General features: G+C 41.9%; 1 protein-coding gene across 3 annotated transcripts in view; it reads right to left on the reverse strand.

The window, feature by feature from the left end:
* The window catches only part of LOC143025650 (sodium-coupled monocarboxylate transporter 2-like), a 65,068-nt gene that overhangs the window by 9,996 nt on the left and 27,572 nt on the right, over nt 1–27,500 (reverse strand). For 2 of the 3 annotated variants that reach the window (XM_076185640.1, XM_076185641.1), the window contains 10 exons: nt 18,466–18,798; nt 17,870–18,011; nt 16,276–16,356; nt 15,249–15,410; nt 11,726–11,938; nt 10,910–11,172; nt 9,107–9,290; nt 7,211–7,297; nt 6,842–7,002; nt 4,504–4,717 (listed from right to left, as the gene is read on the reverse strand). In XM_076185640.1, the coding sequence (XP_076041755.1) occupies nt 4,504–4,717; nt 6,842–7,002; nt 7,211–7,297; nt 9,107–9,290; nt 10,910–11,172; nt 11,726–11,938; nt 15,249–15,410; nt 16,276–16,356; nt 17,870–18,011; nt 18,466–18,668 (1,710 nt within the window). In that variant the 5' untranslated portion in view covers nt 18,669–18,798. Of the gene's footprint in view, nt 1–2,525; nt 2,578–4,503; nt 4,718–6,841; nt 7,003–7,210; nt 7,298–9,106; nt 9,291–10,909; nt 11,173–11,725; nt 11,939–15,248; nt 15,411–16,275; nt 16,357–17,869; nt 18,012–18,465; nt 18,799–27,500 lie in introns of all 3 variants that reach the window. The other variant, XM_076185642.1, reaches the window with a different exon arrangement.

The raw sequence follows: 27,500 nt of genomic DNA on the forward strand, positions 1-27,500 counted from the left end.
AAGGAAAGATAGCTGCAGTGGGAAATACGAAGAAAATGAGAGTGATGAGTGAGGAGAACGGAGGAGAAATAAGGAAGGATGAGGTGAAGGCAGTTGTAAAGATGATGAAAGCAGGTAAGGCACCTGGTCTGGATGGATGTCATGCAGAATGTCTGAAAAAGGGAGGTTCAGTGATGGTGGACTGGTTGGTGAGATTATTTAATGTTTGCTGGAAAGAGGGTAAAGTACCGGAGGACTGGAGTAGTGCCTGTATAGTTCCTCTTTACAAGGGAAAAGGGGACAAGTGTGAATGTAGTAATTTCAGAGGGATTAGCCTGTTGAGTGTAGTAGGGAAGGCTTATGGGAGAATCTTAATTGAGAGGATTAGGAGAGGAACAGAAGGAGTAATTGGTGAGGAACAGTGTGGATTTAGGACGGGTAGAGGTTGTGTAGATCAGATCTTTGTGGTAAGACAGATATGTGAGAAGGCTATAGGAAAGGGGGAAGGATGTTTTTTGGGCTTTTATGGATCTGGAAAAGGCTTATGATAGGGTAGACAGAAAGGCACTGTGGGAGGTTATGCAGATTTATGGGATAGGAGGAAAGCTTTTGGGAGCTGTCAAGAGTTTTTATGTGAGTAGTAGAGCATGTGTTAGGATTGGAAATGGAGAGAGTGAGTGGTTTGAAGTAAAGGTGGGACTTCGTCAAGGATGCGTTATGTCGCCCTGGCTGTTCAACTTATACATGGATGGGGTGGTGCGAGAGGTGAATGCTAGGGTAGTGAGTCAGGGATTGGAGATGGTTAAAGAAAATGGAGAAAAGTGGGAGGTGAGCCAGCTGTTGTTTGCGGACGACACTGCGCTTGTGGCAGGGTCAGAGGAGGGATTGAGGAAGCTGGTGGCAGAGTTTGGGAGAGTATGTGATAGAAGAAAGCTAAAGATAAATGTGGGTAAAAGTAAGGTGATGAGATGTACAAGGGGTGAAAGTGGCAGTAGACTGGAAGTGAACATTAAGGGAGAGCGACTGGAGGAAGTGGATAGTTTTAGATACTTGGGTGCAAGTGTAGCAGGAAAAGGTGGAGTGAAGGTGGAGGTAGAATGTAGATTGAGAGAAGCGAGTAAATGCCTTGGTGGTTTAAAGAGTGTAATGAGAAATAGACATTTGGGAATGGATGCGAAGAGGAGACTGTATGAAGGAGTGATTGTGCCAACAGCACTGTATGGGGCAGAAACGTGGAACATAAGAGAAGAAGAGAGAAGGAGTTTGAATGTGTTTGAGATGAGGTGTCGGAGAAGTATGGTGGGGGTTACTAGGCTAGATAGAGTGAGAAATGAGGAGGTGAGGAGGAGAACAGGGGTGAAAAAGGATTTGGTGAGAGAGGGTTGATGAAAGAATATTAGGAGGTTTTGGACACATGGAAAGAATGAGTGAAGAAAGACTAGTAAAAGAGGTATGGAAGGCAGATGTGGAGGGAGTGAACATGAGGGGACGTCCTAGGATGAGGTGGATGGATGGGGTGAAGGGGGCTTTGGGGAAGAGGGGAATGTCTGTTGAGGAAGGAAGGGAGAGGACGGAAGACAGAGGTGAGTGGAGAATGGTTGTATATGGATGATGTTGTGACTGCATGAGGAGGAATTGGCGGGGGGGTGGGGGGTGGGGTAGTATGTTTGAGTAAATTTTGACGCAGCCCGAAGGGATTTCTCCCCGTCCTCTCCTTATATGCAAAGGGGGACGGAGAGGGGGGGTCGCCGATTAAATGAAGCGGCCTTGCTGTGGATGTACTGTGTCTTGCGACACTGCTTCTGACCCAGGGCGGTGGGCAGGGTTCAGGGATGACCCGTCATCCAGGAGGTGCTCAGATGAGAGGAAGGGTGGGAGGGGTGTGGAGTGTATTTAGGGATGAAATGGGTGGGAGTGTTTTTATGCCTTTCCTTTTGTGGCTACCTCCCTTGGAAGGGGGAAAAAGCCTTGGTATATGTATGTATGTATGTACATTATAAAACTGAAGAGATTAGCCTATGCTTACAGAGTAGCCAGGGTTTGGTTTTAATAGCCACTTAAACAAAATTAATGTATATATACACTCCCTTGACGACACTACAAAAACTTGAACTACAGACACTAGAGCAAAGAAGAGAGAGAGGAGATTTGATAGCTATTTACAGAATCATGAAAGGCATAGAAATTACTGATAGAGAGAATCTGATAAAATGGGATGACAGAAATACAAGAGGACACGGAAAGAAAATAAAAAAAGACAGCTATAGAAGAGATTTGAAAAAGAACAGCTTTCCTCACAGAGTAATAGACAGTTGGAACAAGTTAGATGAGAAAGTGGTGTGTGCAAAAACAATACATGAATTTAAAAATAGTTTAGATAAAATGAGATATGAAGACGGGACCCCACGAGCATAGCTCCCCTTCCCGTAAAATACAACTAGGTATACAACTAGGTACAACTAGGTAAATACATAAAACAAACCCACGTCCATAAGCAGTATAGCCACACATTGCCTACATCCTACCATCATAACTTGATATCTCACCTTTGTTTTTCATCATTTCAGTCGTACTTACGTTGCATTTTTCATAACATTTCTGTAAGAATACACATGCAAGTTATATTGTGCAGTTGCATGCAGCTTAGGCCTACAGGATTGGCAGAAGGCATGCCAATAGTTGAATCTTTAAGATCAAAGATTTTTTTTAGTCCTCAGTACCATGCCACACTTTATAAAATTCATCTGGTAAATAACTAAGGATTTTATTCATATAATGGGCACAATATAGCCTATTCAAGCCAAAGTCTGAGCCATAGCTACATTGTAAAAATTGGTTCTGCTACAATAAAGTCTATAAAGTGTGTCAAAGTACTGAAAGTTTAATTTGGAGTGAATATTAAATAAAAAAGCATAAAGCATCACAAGTGAGGATATAGTCAGCATCATTCACCATCCCATATATGGGAGAATCCAGGAAAAAGTTAAAGGAAAAATTCCTAACCTATCCTAGCCAAAATCATGATTATTTTTATTTCATTTTTTCCCCATTTTTACAACCACCATTCAAAGGATTCAGGCAATGAATCCCCAATTTTTTGAGAATCACAGTAATTGATATATTCTGAATAGTAAACATTATTATTACTCAAACAAAATTTATGCATCCCTATAAACAATATTAATTGTTGCCTCGTGTTTCACTGACAAGAAATCAGCCCTTGAAGTCTCATGAACAGTCACTGGTTTGATACAGTGACATTCCTTAAGCCTTTAAGCTGAATATCACATAGAATTAGTCTGAATAAAACTTTTATTGTTTGTCAATATAGCCAAGTTGTAATAATCATGACCCCTCTGTTTTAGCAATGTATCCTAACCTGAGTAGAATTGCCTGGCTTTAACAAAGTAAGATGTGTAGAAAACATTAAAGAGAGGTAATGGTAAAGATGCTAACTAGTGATAGATATTTTAAATAATTATTGAAAGGGGTGGAAAATAAGAAAGTAGAGCACCTTGAAGAAGTGTTGATTTAAGCTGAGGTTACTTTAAGGTTAGTCATACAGTCAGAGACTACTACATGTGCAATGGCTTTTGAGTAAGATGCAAGATGTGTTTACAAGAAAAAAAAAGAAATATAGAATGAAATACTAGCGGTTAAAGTAGAGAACTTCAAATATGTAATGGTTACAGAGGCATTGAGATCTTTCATGACCGACTGTACTCTGACATATTACATAAATAAAGTTAACACCCAAAATTTGATGAGCAATGTGTTTTGTTCTTGGAAGGACATTATTCTGGTAAAACAGGGTCAGTGATATAGATTTCTAGATTACCCCTTTTTTAACAATACTCTTTGTAGAGAAATTTGGGCATCTGTGCTGGTAATAAAGAACTCTTACAAGGATATCCATCTCCCCTTAAATGTATAAAGACTGCAAAGGACTAACATTAACTATTACATCACTACAGGAGAACATACTACATCACTATGATGGAAGGATGCATCATGCAGAGGATAGTGCTGCAGTACTATGTACAGCATACTGCTCATACTGATTCACTATGAGTATTGTGCAACGTATGGTACTGTTTCTTTTAGGTTAACTTAACACTGTCCTTTGTAAAGAGGGTGTAAAAAATGGGGCATATCTCCACCATTGTGTATGGATCTGGCCAAGGTTACCAAGGATCAATCTTTGATCAGTGCCTTACACATTGTAGGACATGAATATCACTGCAAAATTGTGCTGTGTAAATGAAACACTTCAACAGAACCTATAATGATAGTCATTAGACTGAGGAGAATTTATTATAACTTGTCACCACAAGTTTTAATGGGAAATGTTTTAATTAGGGGGAGTAATTTAGGGAGCATTGTTAATGAAAGTGTAAAGAAGATTTAAGAAGCATCAGATATTAATTGTTTATGTCACTGCATGCAAAAGCAAGCCATTGATCTTCTGTGATGACATGCACCATTACTTGTTAGTGGATGGACAAAACCCTAAAGCCAACTTACATAGTTATCACCAAGACCTGTCAGTCCTGGGATAAATCGGCGGAACCAGTGAATAGCTGGGGAGAGTGTTCGTGGATCCAGATAACGGACATCCTGCCATTTGGTACATGCTGACACAAGGAGACCCACAACAATGACAGTGAAGCAGCCAGTGGCAGAGTACCACATGTATGACAACTCATAGATGGCCAGGGGTTCCCCAGGGTCTTCAAAACTGTGAGGTAATTAGAAGATTAACAGTTATTAAGCATGCACAAGTGCATGGGCACACTTAATTACTAAGGTTTGCTCAGTCTTTTAAGCCATATATTCATATCCATACATATACATATATTTATATACATACGTACATATACCAAAGGCTTTTTCCCCCCTTACAAGGAAGGTAGCCAAAAAACAAAGGCATAAACTCTACTCCCACCTATTCATCCCCACATAAGAGTACTCCACTACCATTCACCCCCCTCCCTCCCTCTTATTGTGGCTCCCCCTGGATGACGGGTCATCCCTGTATCTCGCCCACTGTCCTGGGTCAAAAGCAGTGTCACAAGACACAGCACATCCACAGCAAGGCAGCTTCATTAAATTGGTGACCCCCCCCCTCTGTCCCCTCATGCAGAAAAAGAGAATACGTACATACATATACCAAGGGCTTTTTTCCCCCTTACAAGGGAGGTAGCCAAAAAGGAAAAGGCATAATCATTCCCACCCATTCCATCCCTGAATACACTCCACACCCCTCCACCCTCTACCCTCCCTCTTATCTTAGCACCTCCTGGATGATGGGTCATCCCTGCACCTTGTCCACTGCCCTGGGTCAGAAGCAGTGTTGCAAGACACAGCACATCCACAGCAAGGCTACTTCATTAAATTGGCGACCCCCCTCTCCATCCCCCCATGCATAAAAGGAGAAGACGGGGAGAAATCCCTTCGGGCTGCGTCAAATTTTGCTCACACATATTACCTCACCCCCCATCCCCCCACCCATTCCACCTCATGCATCACAACATCATCCATATACAACCAGTCTCCATTCACCCCTGTCTTCTGTCCTCTCCCGTCCTTCCTCAACAGACATTCCCCTCTTTCCCAAAGCCCCCTTCACCCCATCCATCCACCTCATCCTAGGACGTCCCCTCATGTTCACTCCCCCCACATCTGCCTTCCATATCTCTTTTACTAGTCTTTCTTCACTCATTCTTTCTATGTGTCCAAACCATCCTAATACTCTTTCATCAACCCTATCTCCCAACTCCCTTTCCACCCCTGTTCTCCTCCTCACCTCCTCATTTCTCACTCTATCTAGCCTAGTAACCCCCATCATACTTCTCAGACACCTCATCTCAAGCATATTCAAACTCCTTCTCTCTTCCTCTCTTATGTTCCATGTTTCTGCCCCATACAGTGCTGTTGGCACAATCACTCCTTCATACAGTCTCCTCTTAGCATCCATTCCCAAATGTCTATTCCTCATTACACTTTTTAATCCACCAGGGCATTTACTCACTTCTCTCAATCTACATTCTACCTCCACCTCCACTCCACCTTTTCCTGCCACATTTGCACTCAAGTATCTAAAACTATCCACTTCCTCCAGTCGCTCTCCCTTAATGCTCACTTCCAGTCTATGAACTACTACTCTCATAAAAACTCTTAACTGCTCTTAACAGCTTTCCTCCTATCCCATATATCTGCAGTACCTCCCACAGTGCCTTCCTGTCTACCTTATCATAAGCCTTTCCCAGATCCATAAAAGCCAAAAAAACATCCTTACCTTTTCCTATAGCTTTCTCACATATCTGTGAGAAAAAGAGAAGATGGGGAGAAATCCCTTTGGGATGCATCAAATTAGTTTTTCACACACACTCCCCCACCCCCCATACCCCACCCACTCCCCCTCATGCATCACAGCATCATCTATACACAACCATTCTCCATTCACCCCTATCTTCTGTCTTCTCCCATCCTTCCTCAACAGACATTCCCTTCTTTCCCAGTGCCCATTTTACCCCATCCATCCATCTCATCCTAGGTCGCACCCTCATGTTTGCTCTCTCTACCTCTGGCTTTCCATCCTCCTTGTTTCACATACCATCTTTGCACACCTTGTGAATTCCTCCTTGAAACACCCTCATTCCTCCTCCACTTCTCTCTTTGCTCTATCCTTCACCTCCCACTCTTCTCTCAGCTCCTTCTTATATTCCTCCTTTTCTTTCTCATTTAAGCAGTTTACTTTAAGCACCCCCACTACCTTCTCTCCTGTATATCATAAGTATAGGAACTCAATAAAATATCAAGTATAAATTAAGATAATTCTAGAACTTGTAACTATGATTACCTAGTTGGTGCTACAATGGTAGGTTCTGTGAAGTTGACACATCCAGCAACTGAAGTGGGCATCCTTGGGACACTAATCTGACCATTGGCCTTGGCCACCTGATGACCCACACCAATCCAGAACATGAACACCAAGCTGACAATTGTTCCTACAAATGCACCCTGTGGATCAAGAGAATTGCTATAAGCAACTAATCATAGGATAGGTACTCTGTCACATGGAAAAAGGAAAACCAAATTGCTCTTAATAACTCATACATTTTATCAGACAGTTAATTTGTTGGGGCAACAATTATAGTGGTCAACAAATATATCACATTAGAAGTATAATAATGAAAATATATAGAATTCAAATTATATATCAACTTACAATGCCATTAGCCCATGGGAAAAACATGCCAAGGGTGAAGACACCAAGGAGGGGCCCACCAACCATTCCAAAGATGCTAAGAGCCGCCTGGAGATGAGAAAAAAACATTTTATAATACTTAATTCACTCTAAGACTACTGCTGTCATGTTTGTCACTTTTTCTCTTGTATAGTTGGACCTTGTCGTACACTTCCAAATCCATGAAAGCCCATAAGACATTCTTACTCTTTGCCCGGAACTTCTCACATACCTTGCTACAAAAATGTTATACAGTCATACCTCGGTACTCGACCATAATCCGTTCTGAGGTGGTGGTCGAGCACCGATTTGTTCGAACACCGAAACCAATTTTCCCATAAGAAATAATGGAAAGTATTTTAATCCGTTCTTTCTTTGGACCCATTATTAAGGGCTAGAGCAACACGAAAAAGTTTAAATCTGGGAAGAAATACTCGAACAAACTGCGTACGTCTTACTCCGCTGGCAGTCTGAGTCGAACTGACGCTTACCCGCTGTTCGAGCTAGTCGAGTACCGAAAATCTGTTCGAGGTCCGATGCATTTCCTACTCGAATTTTTTGGTCGAGCACTGATTTGGTGGAGTATAGAGGCGGTCGAGTACCGAGGTACGACTGTATATGCACCCTTTTCTTTTCACCCACACTACTCTTACCCAAGAGTAAGAAATACTTGATCATATATAACAATAACTGAGAATTATTGAAGGTAATGTATATTGATTTTGATTGAGTTTAACATCACACACTCCTTGCCTCAGACAGGGTTAGGATGGGGTTTCTTTCCAGAGGACTTCTTGAAGAAAGGAATTATATGTAGTATCCCCTACATATTCTTAGGGGAGAGTGGGGGAATATCAAATAAATTTTTGGCAGAAGGTAAGTTGAGAGTGGAGGAGAGATGGAGAGAGAAGAAAAGGGCAGGAGGTAGGGAGATTCTTAGAACAAATTGTTTTAATGAGAAGGAAAAGGAAAAAGTACAAGAAGCTGAGAGAAGTGTGGGTGGATGGTGAAGGATAGAAAAGAGTTAGGAGTGGAGAGTGTGGTGGATGGAAGAGGAATGGGTGGGAGTGGGTACATGCTTTTTGATTTGGCTACCTCCCTTGTAAGGGGGGAAAAGTCCTTGGTAGAAACCCTAAATTGCTCAGCCAGTGAGCATCCCAGCTATTGAGATATCAACAATTAAGAATTATTCAATGTGATAAGTAACAGTTACTTTGAATGGCTAAAAGTGATATATACATACATATACTAAGGGCTACTCTCATCTATACAACATCCATGCACATTAAAAGACCCAAACCTTAGGGTTCTGGTTGGAACAAACTCCTCCCAGACTGTCTAATATGCCTTGACTTTTACCCTTTAGAGCTACAGGGAGTAGGATGCCTGTCTCTATCCTCCATCCTGTTTTAGTCTCCTTTTACAACCCAAGTGGGAACATTCTGTGGCAGTATTCTTTCTCCTCTACCACAGGGTTTGGCAAAAGTGTATATATATATTTAGAGAAGTGGTACATACATACATATACCAAGGCTTTTTCCCCCTTACAAGGGAGGTAGCCAAAAAGGAAAAGGCATAAAAACATTCCCACCCATTCCATCCCTGAATACACTCCACACCCCTCCACCCTCCCTCTCATCTTAGCACCTCCTGGATGACGGGTCATCCCTGCACCTTGTCCACTGCCCTGGGTCAGAAGCAGTGTCACAAGACACAGCACATCCACAGCAAGGCTGCTTCATTAAATCGGCGACCCCCCCTCTGGTACAGGACAATATTAAGTGTTGGGGGGGACAGCGTGATGGATGGACAGTTGCAGAGTACAATAAAGTGGTAACTACCATAAATTAGTTAAAAATTACTGGAAGCAGTACTTACTGATAACACATTGCCAAGCTGTGCTGCCACAAAAACAAGGCCAAAGGTTAGAACACCATACAGGAAAGATAGGAACTTGGCCACGCGGGTTGAAACAACGTCGCTCATGTTAGGGAAGCATCCTCCCTTGATGAAGTCCTCAAGAGTGATAGCTGCCAGGGAGTTCATGCCAGAGGAGACAGTGCTGGAAAATAAATGAATGATAAAAAAAGATAATGAAGGAGAAAATATATAAAAAGAGATGGGTGGTGGACCACTCCTTGTTGTCTTTTGGGTTTCCATGGATTTGGAGGTGTATAACAGGGTTGTATGAGAGTGATTGTTCTAAGAGCACTGTATAAAGTGAAGAATTGGTATTTGAATGAAGCTGAGAGGAAGACCTAAACATGTTTGAGCTGAAGCATTTGATAAGTATTGTAGGTGTTATGAGTGACTAGAGTGAGAAATGTGGAGGTGAGACAGGGCAAGGATGGAAAGAGCATTTCAATAGAGTATATCACAAAGTGCTAAGATTAGAGGTGTGATGAGCGAGTTTTGGATGGGTGTAGGGTAGGTGTAAGCTTTAACTTTAACATCCACTTTTAAATTGGAAAAGCCCTTTGGTATGCAAGACAAATTCAGAAAAAAGTGAGGTTTGGCTAATCAGACCCCATTTTCTCCCAAGTCTACCCCCACAATTGGATAAAAAAAATTATGTTATCCAAAACAAGATTTACAAAGGGCTTGACTGGCTTTAATGCTTTAAACCTATCTCAGTTTACTCACTTATTCCTGGAATAATAGATTCATTTTAACTCCCACCAGGTAATTTAATTGACTTCCTATCTTGATTAACCTGTTGGCATTAGGATTATAATTCTTTGTATTTATTCACATCAAGGACCCCAACCATGTAAGTGGTTAAAACTAGCCAGGGACCAGTGATGGGTACCTGCTTGTAGTGATCTTCTAGGACAGCAGCTACTTGTTTTCAAAAACTATCATCCCCCTGGAATGGGTGCACGGTTTGATTGCCTATCTCTCTTATAAGGGAAATCAACCCCCTCACTTCCATCTGGAAATATAACCCAAAGATCCTAACACTGTCTGTGAACTGGGCCAAACATTAACTACATGAGTTTCAACTATATCTCTTTACCTTTTTATATAAGGTGAGCTTATAACTGGTGTTTGCTTCCTTCTATTACTTTCAGCCAGTGAAATAGAAAGAGTACCACACTAATATTACATAGAATAAAATCCAAAGTTTCTTCCCAGAGAACTATATGTGATCACACAATCTACAACTATTACCCTCCTGGATGAGAGCTCAGAGCTCATATATGGCCCAATCTATGGGTAATCCTGTGACTTTTGTATACACCAAACTCCTTGCCCATCAGTTGGAGTGCCAGTTTGCAGTGCAATAATGCTGAATTTTTTCAGCTCTGGGTGGGACTCGAATTCATATCACTGAATTAGCAGTCAAGTATAGTACCACTGCACTTGTGAGATGTGTGTATTTATCTAGTTCTAGCATAAGAGATTGGAGTAATGTGATCAGGTCCTATCTCTTTTCCTCCATTTGTTAAACCTTGCCATCAATTGCTTTATAGTGTTGGCAAGTGTTTGCATGTGTGTGTGTGGGGGGCAAGTACTGTTGCCAGTAAATGGGGCTATGGGTTTCTGGTCATTAGCAAACTGGCTTCAATTAAAAAATCAGCAAGTGTAATCTCTACTCACAAGTTTACATTAGCTGGCTCCAAGTGGTTTTATTTAATTTAGAAAGCACCTACAACATCCAACAGTCAAGTGCTAACTAACCTGAGTGCACCTGAGAAGATTCCTGCCACAAAGAGTCCAGGCAAGCCCATATAGTCTCCAAGTGTGTGCATCACAAAGAGTGGGAAGAGCTGGTCACCTTTGCTCACTACACCTGACCTGATGGGGTCACAGTCAGCATACTTGGCATAAATGACCATTCCTCCAAAAGCACAAGTGAGCATAAGGAAGAAGAGGCCAAACAAGTTGATCCAGAGGGCATTGATTGCATGCTGCTTGGTGGGCACAGAGAGATAACGCTGAACCTGTGGGGAAATGGCAAGCAATTGCATGAAGACCAACCTTATCATAATTTTTCTAATCCTTATTCTTTTTGCTGAAATGCTATTTTATTCATCTCTAATGCAGCTCCTCAATAGTGAAAGAGTGAGAGCCTATTTTTATTCTCCCTTTCCAGAGGATACTTTTCCTATCCAAATATTTTCAAGCTGGGCTTTAAGAATTCACTGTCACCAGTTACTTCTTTGCTGCCTGTCATGTAAATGCACATAACTTTTTCATTATTCTATGACCTTATGTTTCATGTTTTTTTGCTTTTTATCACAATACTTAGTTTATGTCTTCTGCATAATGTATGTTTCCAGGCCATTTGTGCATTGATATTTCTTCAGTAATAATCATAGGTGGACTAATGTAAAGTTATAGTATGAACTTCTCTTTATTTGGTTAATTAATCCGACTACTAGACCTAGACTCCTATAACTGATTTACTGAACCAATTTTTACAGATAAGTAAAACTATTGCTTATTTAGAAATACAAAAGGTTGAAATGTTGATTTCCATTTGACAATACATACCTGTGCTTGATTGACACCATAGATGGTGATCCATGTGAAATAGCCACCCACAACAAGAGACCAAAAAGTGTGGCGAACTGTGGGATTCGGGTCCCAGTTGACAAGTTCAGTGCGGCCACTGGCGTCATTGATATCCCATACAGCTTTGAAACCTCCATTGTCTATAGCACCCTTTATAATGACAAAGACCATGCTGAAGTACATGATGACCACCTGTGTGGATGAGACAATGTGAAATAATAACTGTGTGCTGATACTAATAAAATTTTATATAGTAGATTCTGTTTCATACATAATAAAATTATGGATCTGGAAAAGGCTTACGACAGGATAGTCAGGAAGGCACTGTGGGAGGTACTGCAGATATATGGGATAGGAGGAAAGCTGTTAAGAGCAGTCAAGAGTTTTTATGAGAGTAGCAGAGCTTGCGTTAGGATTAGAAATGGAGAGAGTGAATTGTTTGAGGTAAAGGTGGGACTTCGTCAGGGGTGTGTTATGTCACCCTGGCTGTTCAATCTTTACATGGATGGGGTGGTGCGAGAGGTGAATGCAAGGGTAATGGGTCAGGGGTTGGAGATGATTAAAGGAAATGGAGAAAAGTGGGAGGTGAGCCAGCTGTTGTTTGCTGACAACACTGCACTAGTAGCAGGATCAGAGGAGGGATTAAGGAAGTTAGTGACCAAGTTTGAGAAGGTGTATGAAAGAAGGAAGCTGAAGGTAAATGTGGGCAAAAGTAAGGTGATGAGATGTACAAGGGGAGAGAATGACAGTAGGCTGGAAGTGAGCATTAAGGGTGAGAAACTGGAGGAAGTGGATAGTTTCACATACTTGGGTGTGAATGTGACAGGAAAGGGAGGAGTTGGGGTGGAGGTAGAATGTAGGTTGAGAGAAGCGAGTAAATGCCTTGGTGAATTAAAATGTGTAATGAGAAATAGACACCTGGGAATGAATGCTAAGAGGAGGTTATATGAAGGAGTGACTGTGCCAACATCAATGTACGGGGCAGAAACATGGAACATGAGAGAGGAAGAGAGGGGTTTGAATGTGTTTGAGATAAAATGTCTGAGAAGTATGATAGGGGTTACTAGGCTAGATAGACTGAGAAATGAGGAGGTGAGGAGGAGAACAGGGGTGGAAAGAGAGCTGGGAGATAGGATTGGTGAAAGAGTATTAGGATGGTTTGGACACCTGGAAAGAATGCGTGAAGAAAGATTAGTAAAAGAAGTGTGGAAGGCGGAGGTGGAAGGAGTGAATATGAGGGGGCGTCCTAGGATGAGATGGATGGATGGGATGAAAGGGGCTTTACAAAAAAGAGGAATGTCTGTAAAAGAAGGATGGGAGAGGACAGAAGATAGGGGTGAATGGAGAAGGGTTGTGTATAGATGAGGCTGTGATGCATGAGGGGGGAGTGGGTGGGGGATGGGGGTGAGGAAGTACGTATGAGAAAAAATTTGACGCAGCCCGAAGGGATTTCTCCCTGTCTTCTCCTTCTCTGCATGAGGGGACGGAGAGGGGGGGTCACCAAGATTATGAAGAAGCCTTGCTGTGGATGTGCTGTGTCTTGCGACACTGCTTCTGACCCAGGGCAGTGGACAGGATGCAGGGATGACCCGTCATCCAGGAGGTGCCAAGATAGGAGGGAGGGAGGAGGGTGGAGGGGAGTGGAATATATGGGAAATGAAATGAGTGGGAATGATTTCTATGCTTTTTTCTTTTTGGCTACCCCCCCCCATGTAAGGGGGAAAAAGCCTTTGTATGTATGTATGTATGTATAAACTTCATTCTAAAAATGATATGGTGTTCTTGAGTTAAGTAGTATCCTTCAAACATGTTTTGTGTATGTACAGGTATTCATCTATCTATGTGATTTATATGTTCTTCTGGCTGTTGTGCAATTAGAAAATCATACAAATTGAAAATGGAGTGGATTTTCATAGAATTACACCTACCATGGATAAGGGAAAGGGATGAAACACCACCTATCATTTCAAAATTGTTTTGCAAGTAAACACATACTGCATTATGAATGAGCACATCCTTATTCTACTACAATAATAATAGTAGTAGAAAATGGTGGGAGCAGTTGTGGATGGGGAGTAAGACCAGTTAATGTACCAGGTGGCTCCTTGGTGGTGCAGAGATCGCAATTTGAAAATGAGGTTGGCTGATAATAATGGGTGAAAGTAATTTGAAAAACATCATTTTAGATAAATATTTAGTTTTACATGGCTTGCTAAAGAAAAGATGTGTTACCAGAATGTGTGTAAAAAGGCAAATACTTTAGTTCATTGAAAATCTAGTAATGTTATGAAAACCAAACACTAGAAAAATCACTTTGGTATGTTTGAAATTTGCCATCACCTTTTCATGTAAAGAGATCTGGCCATTGATAACTGCTCCCCTGTTACTTCTATAACCAATTGACATGTCCCACACTTATACAACATAGACAACAGTCCATTTTTTTTCCTAAGAGTGCCCAAAAACTGCTGCCAGCTGCTGTAGAGCTGTAGGTTTCCAGTCACAACTTATCATTATCATTATTATTATTATTATTATTGTACCATATCTAAATGCCAAGATAGGCATTTGGGAATGGATACTAAGAGGAGATTGTATGAAGGAGTGATTGTGCTGACAGTACTGTGTGGGGCAGAAACATAGAACATAAGAGAGGAAGAGAGAAGGAGATTGTATGTGTTTGAGATGAGGTGTCTGAGAATTATGATAGGGGTTACTAGGCTGGATAGACTGAGAAATGAGGAGGTGAGGAGGAGAATGGGGGTGGTAAGGGAGTTGGGAGATAGGGTGGATGAAAGAGTATTGGGATGGTTTGGACACATGGAAAGAATGAGTGAAGAAAGATTAGTAAAAGAGATATGGAAGGCAGATGTGGAGGGAGTGAACATGAGGGGGCAACCTAGGATGAGGTGGATGGATGGGGTAAAAGGGGAAGAGGGGAATGTCTGTTGAGGAAGGATGGGAGAGGACAGAAGAATGGTTGTATATGGATGATGTTGTGATGCATGAGGTGGAATGGGTGGGGGATGGAGGGTGATGTACAGTAGTAAGTGTGAGAAAATTTGATGCAGCCCGAAGGGATTTCTCCCTGTCTTCTCCTTTTCTGCATGAGGGGACAGAGGGGGGTCGCCGATTTAATGAAGCGGCCTTGCTGTGTCTTGCGACACTACTTCTGACCCAGGGCAGTGGACACAATGCAGGGATGAGCCGTCATCCAGGAGGAGCCATGATAAGAGGGAGGGTAGAGGGTGGAGGGGAGTGGAGTGTATTAGGGATGGAATGTGTAGGAATGGTTTTTATGCGTTTGTTTTTTGGCTACCTCCCATGTAAGGGGGAAAAACCTTTGTTATATGTATGTATGTAAATGCCAAGATTAAGCATCACATATATCTAAAGTAAAAATTGTGTATTAATAACAGAAAACCTGTCACATTCACCATTCTGCATCAAACATCATTAGTACAACTTTCTATTATGCATTAATTTGATCTTTACCACCTACCTGGATAGTGTCAGTCCATAGAACAGCCTTCATGCCACCAAGTGTTGTGTAGAAGATGCAGACAACACAGATTAGAACGACAGACGCGTAGACATTGAGGCCCATGACCTGACTCAGTGCAAGAGCTGGGGCGTAGACAACGATGGCCATATACAAATTCATCTGAAGATAATGATTTGAAATTTGTTAAACCATATCAATTCTGATTATATGTAAACAGTAGAAAATGATGGACCAAATAAGACTATGTACAGTATGTACCAAAGCATTTTATTGCTCATAAGGTGGGGTCCTAGTAATCACACATCCATATCATGAACAAGTAAAACCTATTCACCTATCCCCTTTTTTTTCAGCACCCCAGGGATGAAGGACTATATAGAAGGAAATAATGAATGGAGGAAGATATAACATGACCATATGGGATGACACACCCCAAAGGGATGTTCTTGTCTTCTTCATAATTAATTTTTCAGTAGATGAGGAGGGGGTTTGTCATATGGCGAAGTAATAATGATAATTGTTGCCCCAAGTTTTACTAATTGGAAAACCCACAGCCCCACAGTCCTTGGTCACTCCCATAGATCTCTTTGGGAAGAAACTTCAGACTGCTGTAGGTAGTGTATTATTAGGACTGTTTCTGTGTCCCCAGCTGAAAGTGGTAGAGAAAGGGGGAAAGTCAGGGGCTGTCAGTTCTCTGTGTGAAAAGTCTAAGAAATAAAGTTGAAGTGGGTAGAGGGAACTCTTGGGCCCAGTCTGGAGGCTGTGTCAGCCTTTCATATAAGATAATCTTCCCAAGTTGCTTAAAATAATTTGAGGTTAGACAGAATTGCATTTTATGTTGCTGTAGTGAGCAGCCTAATATGGTCTTCTCCACTTTCAGTGATGTCATTTTCTAATCTAAATGGAGTTGCATGTCATAATCCAGAATGATAGATATACAGTACATCAACATTGCAAAGAGACTAGAGGTGTACAAGTGCTATACTGTGTGGTCAATTTATCTTTTTAAACTTAGGTTCCTTACCTGTACTATAAAGGTAAGTGATCCTAGCATTCTCACAGCCTTATTGAAGCGTCGCTCTAAGTATTCATATGCAGACAACACCTGAAAAGAATCACAAATTTAGGAAACAAGCTATCTATATACCAAGATCTTTTTCCCCATATAAGGAAGACAGACAAATCAAAGGCACACACCTACTCCCACCCATTCCACTCCCCTCCACCACCCCTTCCTCCCTCTTATATTAGTTTCTCATGGATGACAAGTCATCCCTGTATCCCACACACTGCCCTGGGGCAAAAGCAATGTAGCAAGACAAAGTACATTCACAGCAAGGCCACTTCACTTAATTGGTGCCCCCCACCCTCCATACCCTCCTGAAGAACAAGAGAAGATGGGGAAAAATCCCTTCAGGCTGTGTCAAAATATCATTCACACATAAGCACCCCTACCCCTACATCCCTTGCTCCTCCCTTCCTTGCATAACAGTATCATCTATACACAGCCACTCTCCACTCATCCTTATCTCCTGCTTTCTCACTTCCTTGCTCAACAGACATTCCCCTCTTTCTCAATGCCCCTTTCACCCCACCCATCCATTTCATCCTCTTGTCATCCCCTCAAATTCACTCCCTCCACCTTTGCCTTCCACACATTTTTTACTAACCATTCTTCACTTATTCTTTCCATATGTCCAAACCATGAGAAATAATTAATCTATGTATATTCTAAGGACTTGTATGTGCATAGTGTGTCTTTTAGGGAATGCAGAAAAAGTGCAAGTGGTGGGAGTGAGTGGAAGAAGATTGTGACTCATTGGATGGGTGATGTGGTGATATGGAATGTTCTTCTTTGCTTGATAAATGAGCGGTTGAAAAGATGGGAGGAGGATTGCCATAGAAGCAGTGGAGGTAAACCAGCTTTGGCAATTTGGCCCTGCTGTAGAAGATCTATAGTTCATTACAAAGGTTTTGGCCCAATTAATATAGTAGGGGGAAAAGTGACCCTTCATTCCTACAGAGTAAGGTAGGAAGGGTGGTTTAATGGGTTTATTTATTTGTGTCTGATGTTGGTAAGCACTTTTACTTGGCCAGCCCTTCAAGACTACTACATCAAAGTAATAGTGTAGATTTTTTTTTTGCATCATAGTGGTTTTGTTGATATAATAATTGTTGCCTTGAGTTTCCATGACTGGAAACCTGTAGGCCCACAATGGCTGGGAATGGTTCTTATGCCCTCACACACATCTCTCTGGGAATAAACTCTGTATTATTGTCTGTGTTGCTGTCCACATGTGAAAAGGGAAGAAATGCAGTTGAAATTGACAGAGATCTTGGGCCTACTCAGCAGACCAAATGTCAGCCCCTCATACTGCACCTCCAAATGGAGGTGAAAGGGTTAATAGGTTTCAAAAAATAACAGCACAGATAAAACTCAGCTGTTCATCTTGCAGGACCATTACAAAATGTACCTATCACTGACCCTTCTTAGTTTTATTTATGCAAGGGATAATCACTCATGGTAATGCTATTCATAGGACATATTTAGGTTAGTCTCAATTCTGTTTAGCTGAATGGGGAAGGTGCATCACCATAAGTGGTTAACAAATCCTTACCTGTAATTCATAGAAGACTGGGAGGTAGAGATAGGAGGCAGCAGGCATGACGACGAAGTAGGAGAACCCAATCAACCAGTACAGGAACCCAAACTGGTAGACTTCAGATGGTGTTCCTAGCAGTGTGATGGCAGACATAAAACTGTTGAGAGGAAATTATATATAAGCAGGAGAATCTGGAGAAAAGGACGAGTAGGGTCCAGCTGAGATGATATAGCCATGTAAAGAAAATGGAAAAAGATGGATAACATTTGCGAGAAACATCCCAATCAAGTTGCAAGGATTTTCGTAATTTGCTCATTGGTCTTAATCAAGCTTAACTATGTTACGGATAATCGGGCCGCATGCGACTTGTAATGCTGCCATATTGTCAAGATGACTAGTCTTATACCGGTCTAAACGGTGAATATTTTCATTTGCGCATGGGAGTGTCAAGAAAAAGTTTGCTTAGGGTGCCATATTGGTCATTTCCGCCACAGTGTGGTGTCACTTTTTTTTTTTTTTTTTCCAAGATGAACTTAAGCAACAGTGGGATTAAGCAAAAGCTAACACAAGCTTAATGAAGGGAGGTGGAAATCATACTTTAGTTTACTCACCTGGCAATGAGTGACATGGCCACTGGGAAGGTCCCCATCGACTTGCCCGCCATCAGGAACTCTGCAGTGTCCTGTTTCGACTTGGAGAAGAATCCGTAGAAGACGCCAATGGCTGCAGATACAGCCAACATTAGGGCGAAGACGAGGTAGTCAGCCCAGCCAAATTTCAGGGCCAACTCTGAAGGGTCAATTGAAGACGACATCTTGGAAGGGAATGAAGTAATGTTCAGAGGTAGAATATGACCGTTAATTAACGGCTGTTATTGATCTTGTCCTTAATGGGGTTTTGGGTGGTTTTGTATCTGAGGTAGATGCAGTTTATCCCTCAACACCCTGGAAAGTAGGAAAAGAAAAAGAAATAACATGACTGAAAGTGGATAAGAGGGAAAAATAACATTATGGAAGCAAACAAGGTATAAAGTGTTCATTCTGCCGTTCTTCACTAATGTTACCCTCCCCCCCTTTCATTACGGTGATGCACTCTGCAGATCGTCTCGTCAAAGGACTGCCGGACGATTCTATTCAGCTGAGGGACAGTCACGGGTTGAGACAGGGTCTCGATCAGTTCAGGGAATGCACATAATTTCTAGTCAACAGAACTGGTAGATTTTAACCAGAAAAAGAGTCTAATTGCGAAGTGAAAACAGGAGCCAAAACGCCTCGCTTTTTCTTCATTTTCTTTTCGAAACGCTCTTTGAGTCCAGAAATTTCCAACCCACACTATCGATCCCACTCAGAGTTTGAAAGAAAATATCACAATACTGCATGGTTACATTACCTCCCGTGGGGTAAGGATGTGCCGTGTGTAATGTCAAAGCATTACCCACTGATCGGGCCATGTGAGCTACGAAACTGTGGTCCGAGTGGGTAACAACTGTCCATCACGTGATTCGAAATCATGGTGGTGAAACTAGTATTTCTCCATTTCCTTCTCCTCTGCGACCTCGGTCCCCTCGTCGCCAGCCGACCCTAGCTGCCATCAGATTTCCAACCTGCCCCCATTTGCTGGACATCACGTGAAGTACAACCTTGAACCATCACTACAAGGCTACCTTTGCCGGGTGACGAGTCCGTGGTCGAACCTATTCAGAACCAGGTTAGTCTACGCGTGGAGAAGTCAGAGAAGTTTTCTTGAGATGATCCGTTATCGTATCTGTACGAGTATTGTAAATATCATATTGTGGAGGTGATGGCACAAGTGTAATTACAGTAAACAGGTGGCGAGACACTCCGGCGAACTCCGTCAGTAATGTGGCAAAGTACACAAAAGGTAATTATTTACAAGGACTTTGTGTATTTACCTAGTTGTATTTTACGGGAAGGGGAGTTATGCTCATGGTGTCCCGTCCTCATATCTCGTTTTATCTAGACTATTTTTAAATTCGTGTATAGTTTTTGCACACACCACATTCTCATCCAACTTGTTCCAAACGTCTGTGGGGAAACCTGTTCTTTTTAGGTCTCTTCTGTAATTGTCTTTCTTGGTTTTCTTTCCGTGTCCTCTTGTATCTTTATTATCCCATTTTATTGGATCCTCTCTATCAATAGTTTCTATGCCTTTCATGATTCTACTAATAGTTATCAAGTCTCCTCTCTCTCTTCTTTGCTCTAATGTCTGTAGCTAAATTTTTGCTAGTCTCTCTTCATATGATAGTTCTGAGAGTGTTGGTGCCAATTTCGTAATTGCTCTTTGTATTCTTTCAAGTTTTGTTATACATTTTTTTTTTTTTTTTTTTTTTTACTTGGTGACCACATCGTCGCTGCATACTCCAATCTTGGTCTTATCAAAGTGACCAGTATTTTCTTCACCATTTCTTCGTCCAGGTATGTAAATGCCATTTTGATTGTTCGTATTAAATTATAAGTTTCTCCATTTTTTTTTTTTTTTTTTATATGTTCCTCAGGGGACATGCTATTCATAATAATGACTCCCAGGTCCTTCTCATTTTCTACTTTTTTAATTTCTTCCTTTCCCAATTTTATGATCCCACTATTCTTTTTTTGCTTCTTCCAAATTCCATCATACTACACTTCTTAATATTCAATTCCATTTCCCACTTCCTACTCTATTCCCATACTTTATTGAGTTCACTCTGTTCACTTTTTTCAACAATTTTGCATCGTCCGCAAAGAAGCTCATATAACTTTCAATTCCTCTATCCATATCATTAATATATATAGCAAATATTATTGGGGCCAGAACTGTTCCTTGTGGAACTCCACTAATCACTTCATCCCAATTAGAGTGTTTGTCTCATATCACCACTTTCATTATTCTTTCATGCAAGAAGTCTTCCACTTCAGCAGTTTGCCCTGTATTCCTCCTGCAGTTTCTAATTTCTTTAGCAATTTCTTACGTGGCACCTTATCAAAAGCTTTTTTTCAGGTCTAGAAATGCACAATCAGCCCATCCATCTTTCTTGTATTACATCTATTAGCCTTGAATTGAAACACATTAAGTTTGTAACGCATGATCGTTAGTGTCTAAATCCAAATTACCTTACCCATCTAATTTTGAAAATTCTTTCCTCTTTTTGTATTCTTTTCCAGTCTGCTTTTTGAAAGAATTCTCTTAATTTATCAAAATTTGTTTTTTTTTATACATCAATCTTCCCTCTCTATATTGTTCATTTTTTTCGTGTATTTTTCCTTATTTAGATCCAGTTCAACCAATATGTGGTCACTTTTACTTATTGGTGTCTTATATTCAATCTTGTCCACTATATCGGGTTCGGATGTGATTATTAGGTCCAGTCTCGATGGTTCTTCCTCATTTCTATACCTATTATTCTCTTTAATCCGTTGCGTCATTGTATGTTCTATAATCATATCAAGTAGTACATTTCCCCATAGGTCATCTCCACCCTTTACTGTCATCTCTTCCCAGCAGATTTCTTTACAGTTAAAGTCACCCATTATAACTATTCTTCTTCCATCTTCAATTATCTTATTTAGTGTTATCCTTGTGTTTTCTAACATACTTTTGTGTTCTCTCTCTTTCCACGAGGCCGTTTTAGGAGGCACATAATTTACTACAAACTTCCTGCTCTTCCCATCTCTGTCCTCCATTTCCATCTCTACTCTATTCTTTCCATATGTGACATTCCTCATATTTATATCCTTCTTAATTAGTCAGGAACATAACTCCACCCCCTTGTTTTACCTCTCTGTTTCTAATCCAATAATTATATGCACCATGTCCTACACTGTTGGGTGGTAGTGGACCTTTCAATTTTGTCTCTACAATTCCCATTGTGTCCGGTTCTTTTTCCTTCAGATAATCATTCAGTTCGTTCAAGCCTGTTATTAAGCCATCTATATTTGTGTAAGACACTTTTAATTTTCTGTTACTTCTATTGTGCTTTTCGTTTTCCTTCTGTTTTCCTCTGCTATGAACCATTTCTTCACTTTCATATTCACTACTTTCCAATAGAATTTCTCTTTGTCTGTCTCTGTTCTTTTCTCGTTTATTTCTTTAGCTTCTAGTCTTTTTGTCTTCTCGTCTTCTCTTTCCTCTTCTTTCATTTCTTTTATCCATATCTTTTTATATTATTCACTTTTTGCTAGTTTCCTTGTTTTTGCTAAGATATTCTCTGCTGTCGTTTGTAACCTGAATTTAGCCTTAATTGGTCTGGTTTTATCTGTATTGTATTTCCCGAGAATATATATTTCTTCTATTTGTTTCCCTATTTCTGGTTCATCTTCTTGAACTACTTCTAATATATTATTTACTTTTTTCCTTTTCTTCCTTTATTCTTGTAGTCCTATTTAGATTATACTTCTCTTCCATCCCTAATATAATTATACATTTCTTTTTATCTGCTAAGTCTCCTACTATATTCTCCTTCTCCCTCATCACTTTAATAACTGTGTTTTCAGTTTGTTCTTTCATCTGCTGTTCCACTATACCTCTAAATTCAATTTTATTGTTCTCATGTACTTTCTTTCAACCACTTACCTCTTTTGCTATAGACTCTTTATTCTTTTTATTACTCCTTTTTAATTCCTCATTCTCTTTACTTCTCTTAACTGTCTTTTTAATGCTACTATTTCTTTAGTTCGGTTTTGATTCTCCTTCTTTAGTGTTTCCAGCTTATCAACTCTTTGTGTAATTAACTTTATTTGGTTAAACTTAGCTTCCCAATTTTCATTCATTTCTTTTAGTTTCTCCTCTAAATTTACTAGTCCAGGGAGGTTGTCATTTCCTCCCTCATTAAATCCATGGAAATAGTTATCTTCACTTTCCATTGCACTGCTCTTATCTGTATTTCTAATTTTTATATTTTTGCTAATCGCTTCGTCTTCATTATCATCCGGTCGCCGTTTGTTGACATGGCGTCTGCTTTCCTGGACCCAGTCTTCCCCTTCCTCATTCCCTTCCATTTTCCTCAGCAATCCCTCCCCTTCTCATTTTCCATCACCTTCCCACTACACCACGAGCTTTCCCCTTCCCTATAAATACAACACAGGTACTTCTTTGTCGTTGTGATCCTCGAAATTCTTGGATAACTCCGGAGTCCGAACTTTGCTGCCACTTTGACCGACGTGTGTGTGTGTGTGTGTGTGTGTGTGTGTGTGTGCGTGTTGGGGGGGGGGGGGGGGGCAATGGACCTTATGGTTTCAAGGACCCCGGGTCGCAACCGTGCCGGTTCGCAGTCAGCTCTCCCTCCGTTGAGGTGGAAAACTTGAAAGCTGGAGCAGGTAGATCGCCTTGTGGAAGGGAGGGAGCATAATCTGGAAGAAATTGGTCTAGAGAACGTCGATGAATCAATTCCCGGACTTCAAAGGCTTGGATAGCATTCACCACATGGGCCTTTCAGAAGTGATTGGTGGAGGTCTCCCTCGACATCTAGGGCACTGAGGGTGGGAGGTCTTCACTTCACTCCCCCTTGGGTGGGTCAAAATTCGGACGAGAAGACAGGGAGAGAGCCTCTCCGCCCGTAGGCGAAGGCGAGGTATCTCCCGCCTCCTAAGATTCACTGCGCTGGTCCATGGAGGGGCCGCGGTGATGGTGCGGAGAGCCTGGTTTTTGGAGGACCTCAGGCTTGAGCTGAGTCTGAAGGGACTGAGAGCCACAGCGCCATAGTCCACCACCGAACGTGCCGCTGGAATATAGTACATCGAGAGCGAAGGAGTGCCTGGCATCGATCCAGATGCCCAAGTATTGATAGGCAAGCGCCCAGGAGAGGATGTCCCCTTCGAAAGTAAGATGGGGGCGTTGCTTCCACGCCCTCAGACTCGTTGCTCTGGTCTTGGCCGTCGAGATCTTCAGCCCCCAGCAGTTTGCATTCCTGGGAGAGGCGCCCTCTGAGCCCTGCGAAAGAGACAGCCCCCCACCTCACCCCAGTGACCACCAATGCGATATCGTCCGTATATAACAGATGAGGCAAGCATCCTCCCCTAGGTCAAGGAGAACCCGGTTCTCCAGGAGCACGATGAAGAACCCCAGCTGGTCCCCGTTGCCGGGAAGGAATAAGGTATCCCGTCACTACCCCGAACAGTATCCTTGTTCGTCTTGCGAGCCCGTAGAAGTTCCTCTAGTGTAAAGGAACAGTCCGTCGGGGGAGCCGTAGCCATGACAGTGTGGACCACTTCCTCTCTACCCTGTAGGAGGATGTGCCGAAGCACTGCTAGTGTGAAACGCGCCCCTAACCGACCCCAATCTACAGTACCCTCATCCAGGCCCATCTCAGTGGGGAGGACCGAACTATGCCCTTGAAGTTGTATGCACGATGACAAAAATCGGGGAAAGGAAGAAAGAGAAGGCAAGAAAAGGGAGAGGATGGGGGAGAGTAGGTAGGACAAGGGAGAATTATTTTCGAAGAAAAAGTTGTACAGTAGTAAATAAAAGTCATTAGAGAAAGGTTCCAACATTACAGAAATCCAGATGAATCTGGCATCGTCGACTTGAGAACAAGAGGAAGGAAAGTTATTTTGCGCTTGTTGCCATGGTTGCTGCTGTTGTTGAAAACGACCGCGACTCGCCTTTCTTTTGTTTGCAAAACTCGTCGACCACAACAGCATCCATCTGTTGAGCCACACGGCACAAAGATGAAGACTCATGAGTCGTACATAAAAACCTTTCGCTAAATCTGGCGAACGCTTCCTACCGCTAGAAAGTAAAATTTTACTCACTTCATTGCCTATGCTTATGAAGATCACCTGTAATTTGTATAGATAACCCAGTAAGCCAGATACACGTAACTATAATGGTGTGTGACTTCCGTAGGGGTGTCACTAGAAGTCGTAAGGTAACCGGCGGGGATGTCTTGAAGTAAGAAAATCACAGACCTCGGAAAAAAAATGGAGAAAAATGTTCAATTCATTTCAGCCTAAGAAATGCGACGCGACTGTTCGTTATTCTCATCCTTGACCGTTGTCCTAGTCGCAGTTTCGATACAACAACGTTCTGGGCTGTTGTCTTGATGGTGGTGTTGCCAGCGATGTTGTCACTTGTGCCGCCCACGTTGTTGTCAATTCTTCTGGTACCGGGTGCCACTTTCCCACGTATTTTGCTCGTCGCCAGACTATTCTATTCATCTCCACACCAACCCCAAACTCGCGGTGTGTGCGTGTATATATATACATGTATGTATATACGTGTGTGTATGTGTATATATATATATATATTATATATATATATTAGATTATATTATATTATATATACACGCATCTACTGTATAAGAGAGAGAAGGAGAGAAAGAAATAGAGGGAGACTGGGAGATAGAGAGAGATACGAGGTTTACTTCAAGGTGCCCTCCACGACCGTCCTCGCCGGGGGCAATCGACTCAGTTCACGTGGCAGGAAGGCCAAATGAATTTCACATTAAAAACTTGCTCCTCCTCCTCCTCCTCCTGCTGCTGCTGCTCCTCCTGCTGCTCCTGCTCCTCCCCCTCCTCCTCCTCCAAGGATCTCCATTCTCTGACGTCAGCGAGGTTCTTGCTAGAACACAGTTGAGTAACCAACTTCCTCACGAAGGACGCTTCTGCATATTGACAAAATATGCATAATAGGTTTCCAGCCTCCTCTACCTTTGTTGAAAAACTTCCCTAATGAAGACGTGACGTCGCGTAACCCTCAGAAGACTTCGGACCCGAAATAAGGACTTAGTTATTCTCAAGGAGATTCCGTTGTGTATTAATGAGTTAAAAATGAAAAAAAGTAAGTATACCAGGTGAAGTTGGGGGAGGTATGAAGGGTTAAGGGGAAACGGGAGTGGAGGAAGAACGGGTATTTTTCGAGAAGGAGGCACTAAAGTTGGAAGAGACGGCGTGGAGGATGAGAGAGAGCAGCGAAGAGTTGAGGGTTGTTGGTAAGATTAAAAGGTGAAAGGCCAAAGATCCGCCCCTTTTCTTGTCCCGACCACTTCCTGAGCGAGTTGTTGCCGCTAGGCTGTTTCATTCATTTCTGTGGCACCCCTCAGTAACGAGAGGGGGAAGGGGAGAACCACGGGTAATACGATTATTTCGGAAAGGAAACTGAGATGTGGGAAAAATGATTATATCGAAATAACGTGTTACCCTGCGCTAGAGGCTAGAGTGTCTTGGGTCCTGCGCTAGAGGCTAGAGTGTCTTGGATTTTTGGCACCTTTCGCAACAACACACCTATGCGAGAAAAGAGTTCTAGCATGTCCCACAGAAGAAGAAAAGACGAAGGAAACGACTCGCCTGGATTTGGAAACAAGTGTCAGGCAGGTTTCTCGACCACGAAGCCATGAACTCGTCCAACCAGCTGCCGAGAGGCAACTCCGGGTACCGCTGAGGGAATGGCCGATTGTGATCGAGCTTTCGGCTTTATGAATAGGTAACATTCAAAGACAATATAATGGTTTGTGAAACGTTATGGCTCCAAACCTGTACGATGAATATTTAACAGTGACGCAGCTTTATGAATGGGGTTCACAGGCTTCATGCCGCATGATCATTAACGACCCCCCCGCCTCCTCCCCCTCCCAAAATATATTGGATACACAAACACACACACACACACACACACACACATATATATATATATATATATATATATATATATATGTTTTGTTAAAAACAACTGCGCATTCGGCGCTACAAAGCTTCTTAAGTAGACTTTCAAGTCTTCTGAACGTGGATTTCTGGTTATCACAGGACAGACGGAATAATAGATTTCCAGTAGACATTAGGAACTTTAGTTGAGAAAGAATGTACAGACGTTTCGCTAAACGCAGTTAGCATTTTCAATGTAATAGAGACAGAGAGTACAGGACATAATAAGTACTCTCTGTCTCTATTACATTGAAAATGCTAACTGCGTTTAGCGAAACGTCTGTACATTCTTTCTCAACTAAAGTTCCTAATGTCTACTGGAAATCTATTATTCCGTCTGTCCTGTGATAACCAGAAATCCACGTTCAGAAGACTTGAAAGTCTACTTAAGAAGCTTTGTAGCGCCGAATGCGCAGTTGTTTTTAAAAAAAAATGTTTAAAATAAAACCTGCTGCCAAGATTCACACATATATATATATATATATATATATATATATATATGTGTATATATATAGATATATATTTATAGCGTTCTAGGTTGAGCCCTTTGGACCAAGAAGACCTCTTCGACTCAAAGTTGGGGGAGGAGTTTTCTCGAGTGTCTTTTTAAGCAAATACCTATTCGCTTCGATGTCTTTTCTTTGCCGAAGAAGATCGTTTGACGTTAATCACCACAACCAGAGACTTATCTTTAGCGCCAAATATTTTTTCATGAACACGAGCCCCGAGTCTGGTGATGGGGAGGAGGGGAAGGATCTTCTCCGCAGCAAGGTCACCCCCTTACGACCTTGAAGGTTTACCCACACGCACTCGACACAATCGCGAAGTCCCTCCGTATGCGCCAGAAGATTCCCCGAACTGCCCAGGCACACCCGGCAATTTCATGCATGGAATACAATGGTGCTTTGGCTTAGAGCGTATCGAGGCTTTTGGATTATGTCCGATGAAGGATGGGAGAAATGTAGGTGAAAGGAATAGAGGAAGGAAAGGGGAGGGAAGTGGGAAAGGGGAGG

The sequence above is a fragment of the Oratosquilla oratoria genome, chromosome 5, assembly GCF_046742065.1.
Source record: "Oratosquilla oratoria isolate Oo_2021 chromosome 5, ASM4674206v1, whole genome shotgun sequence".
Lineage (NCBI taxonomy): Eukaryota > Metazoa > Arthropoda > Malacostraca > Stomatopoda > Squillidae > Oratosquilla > Oratosquilla oratoria.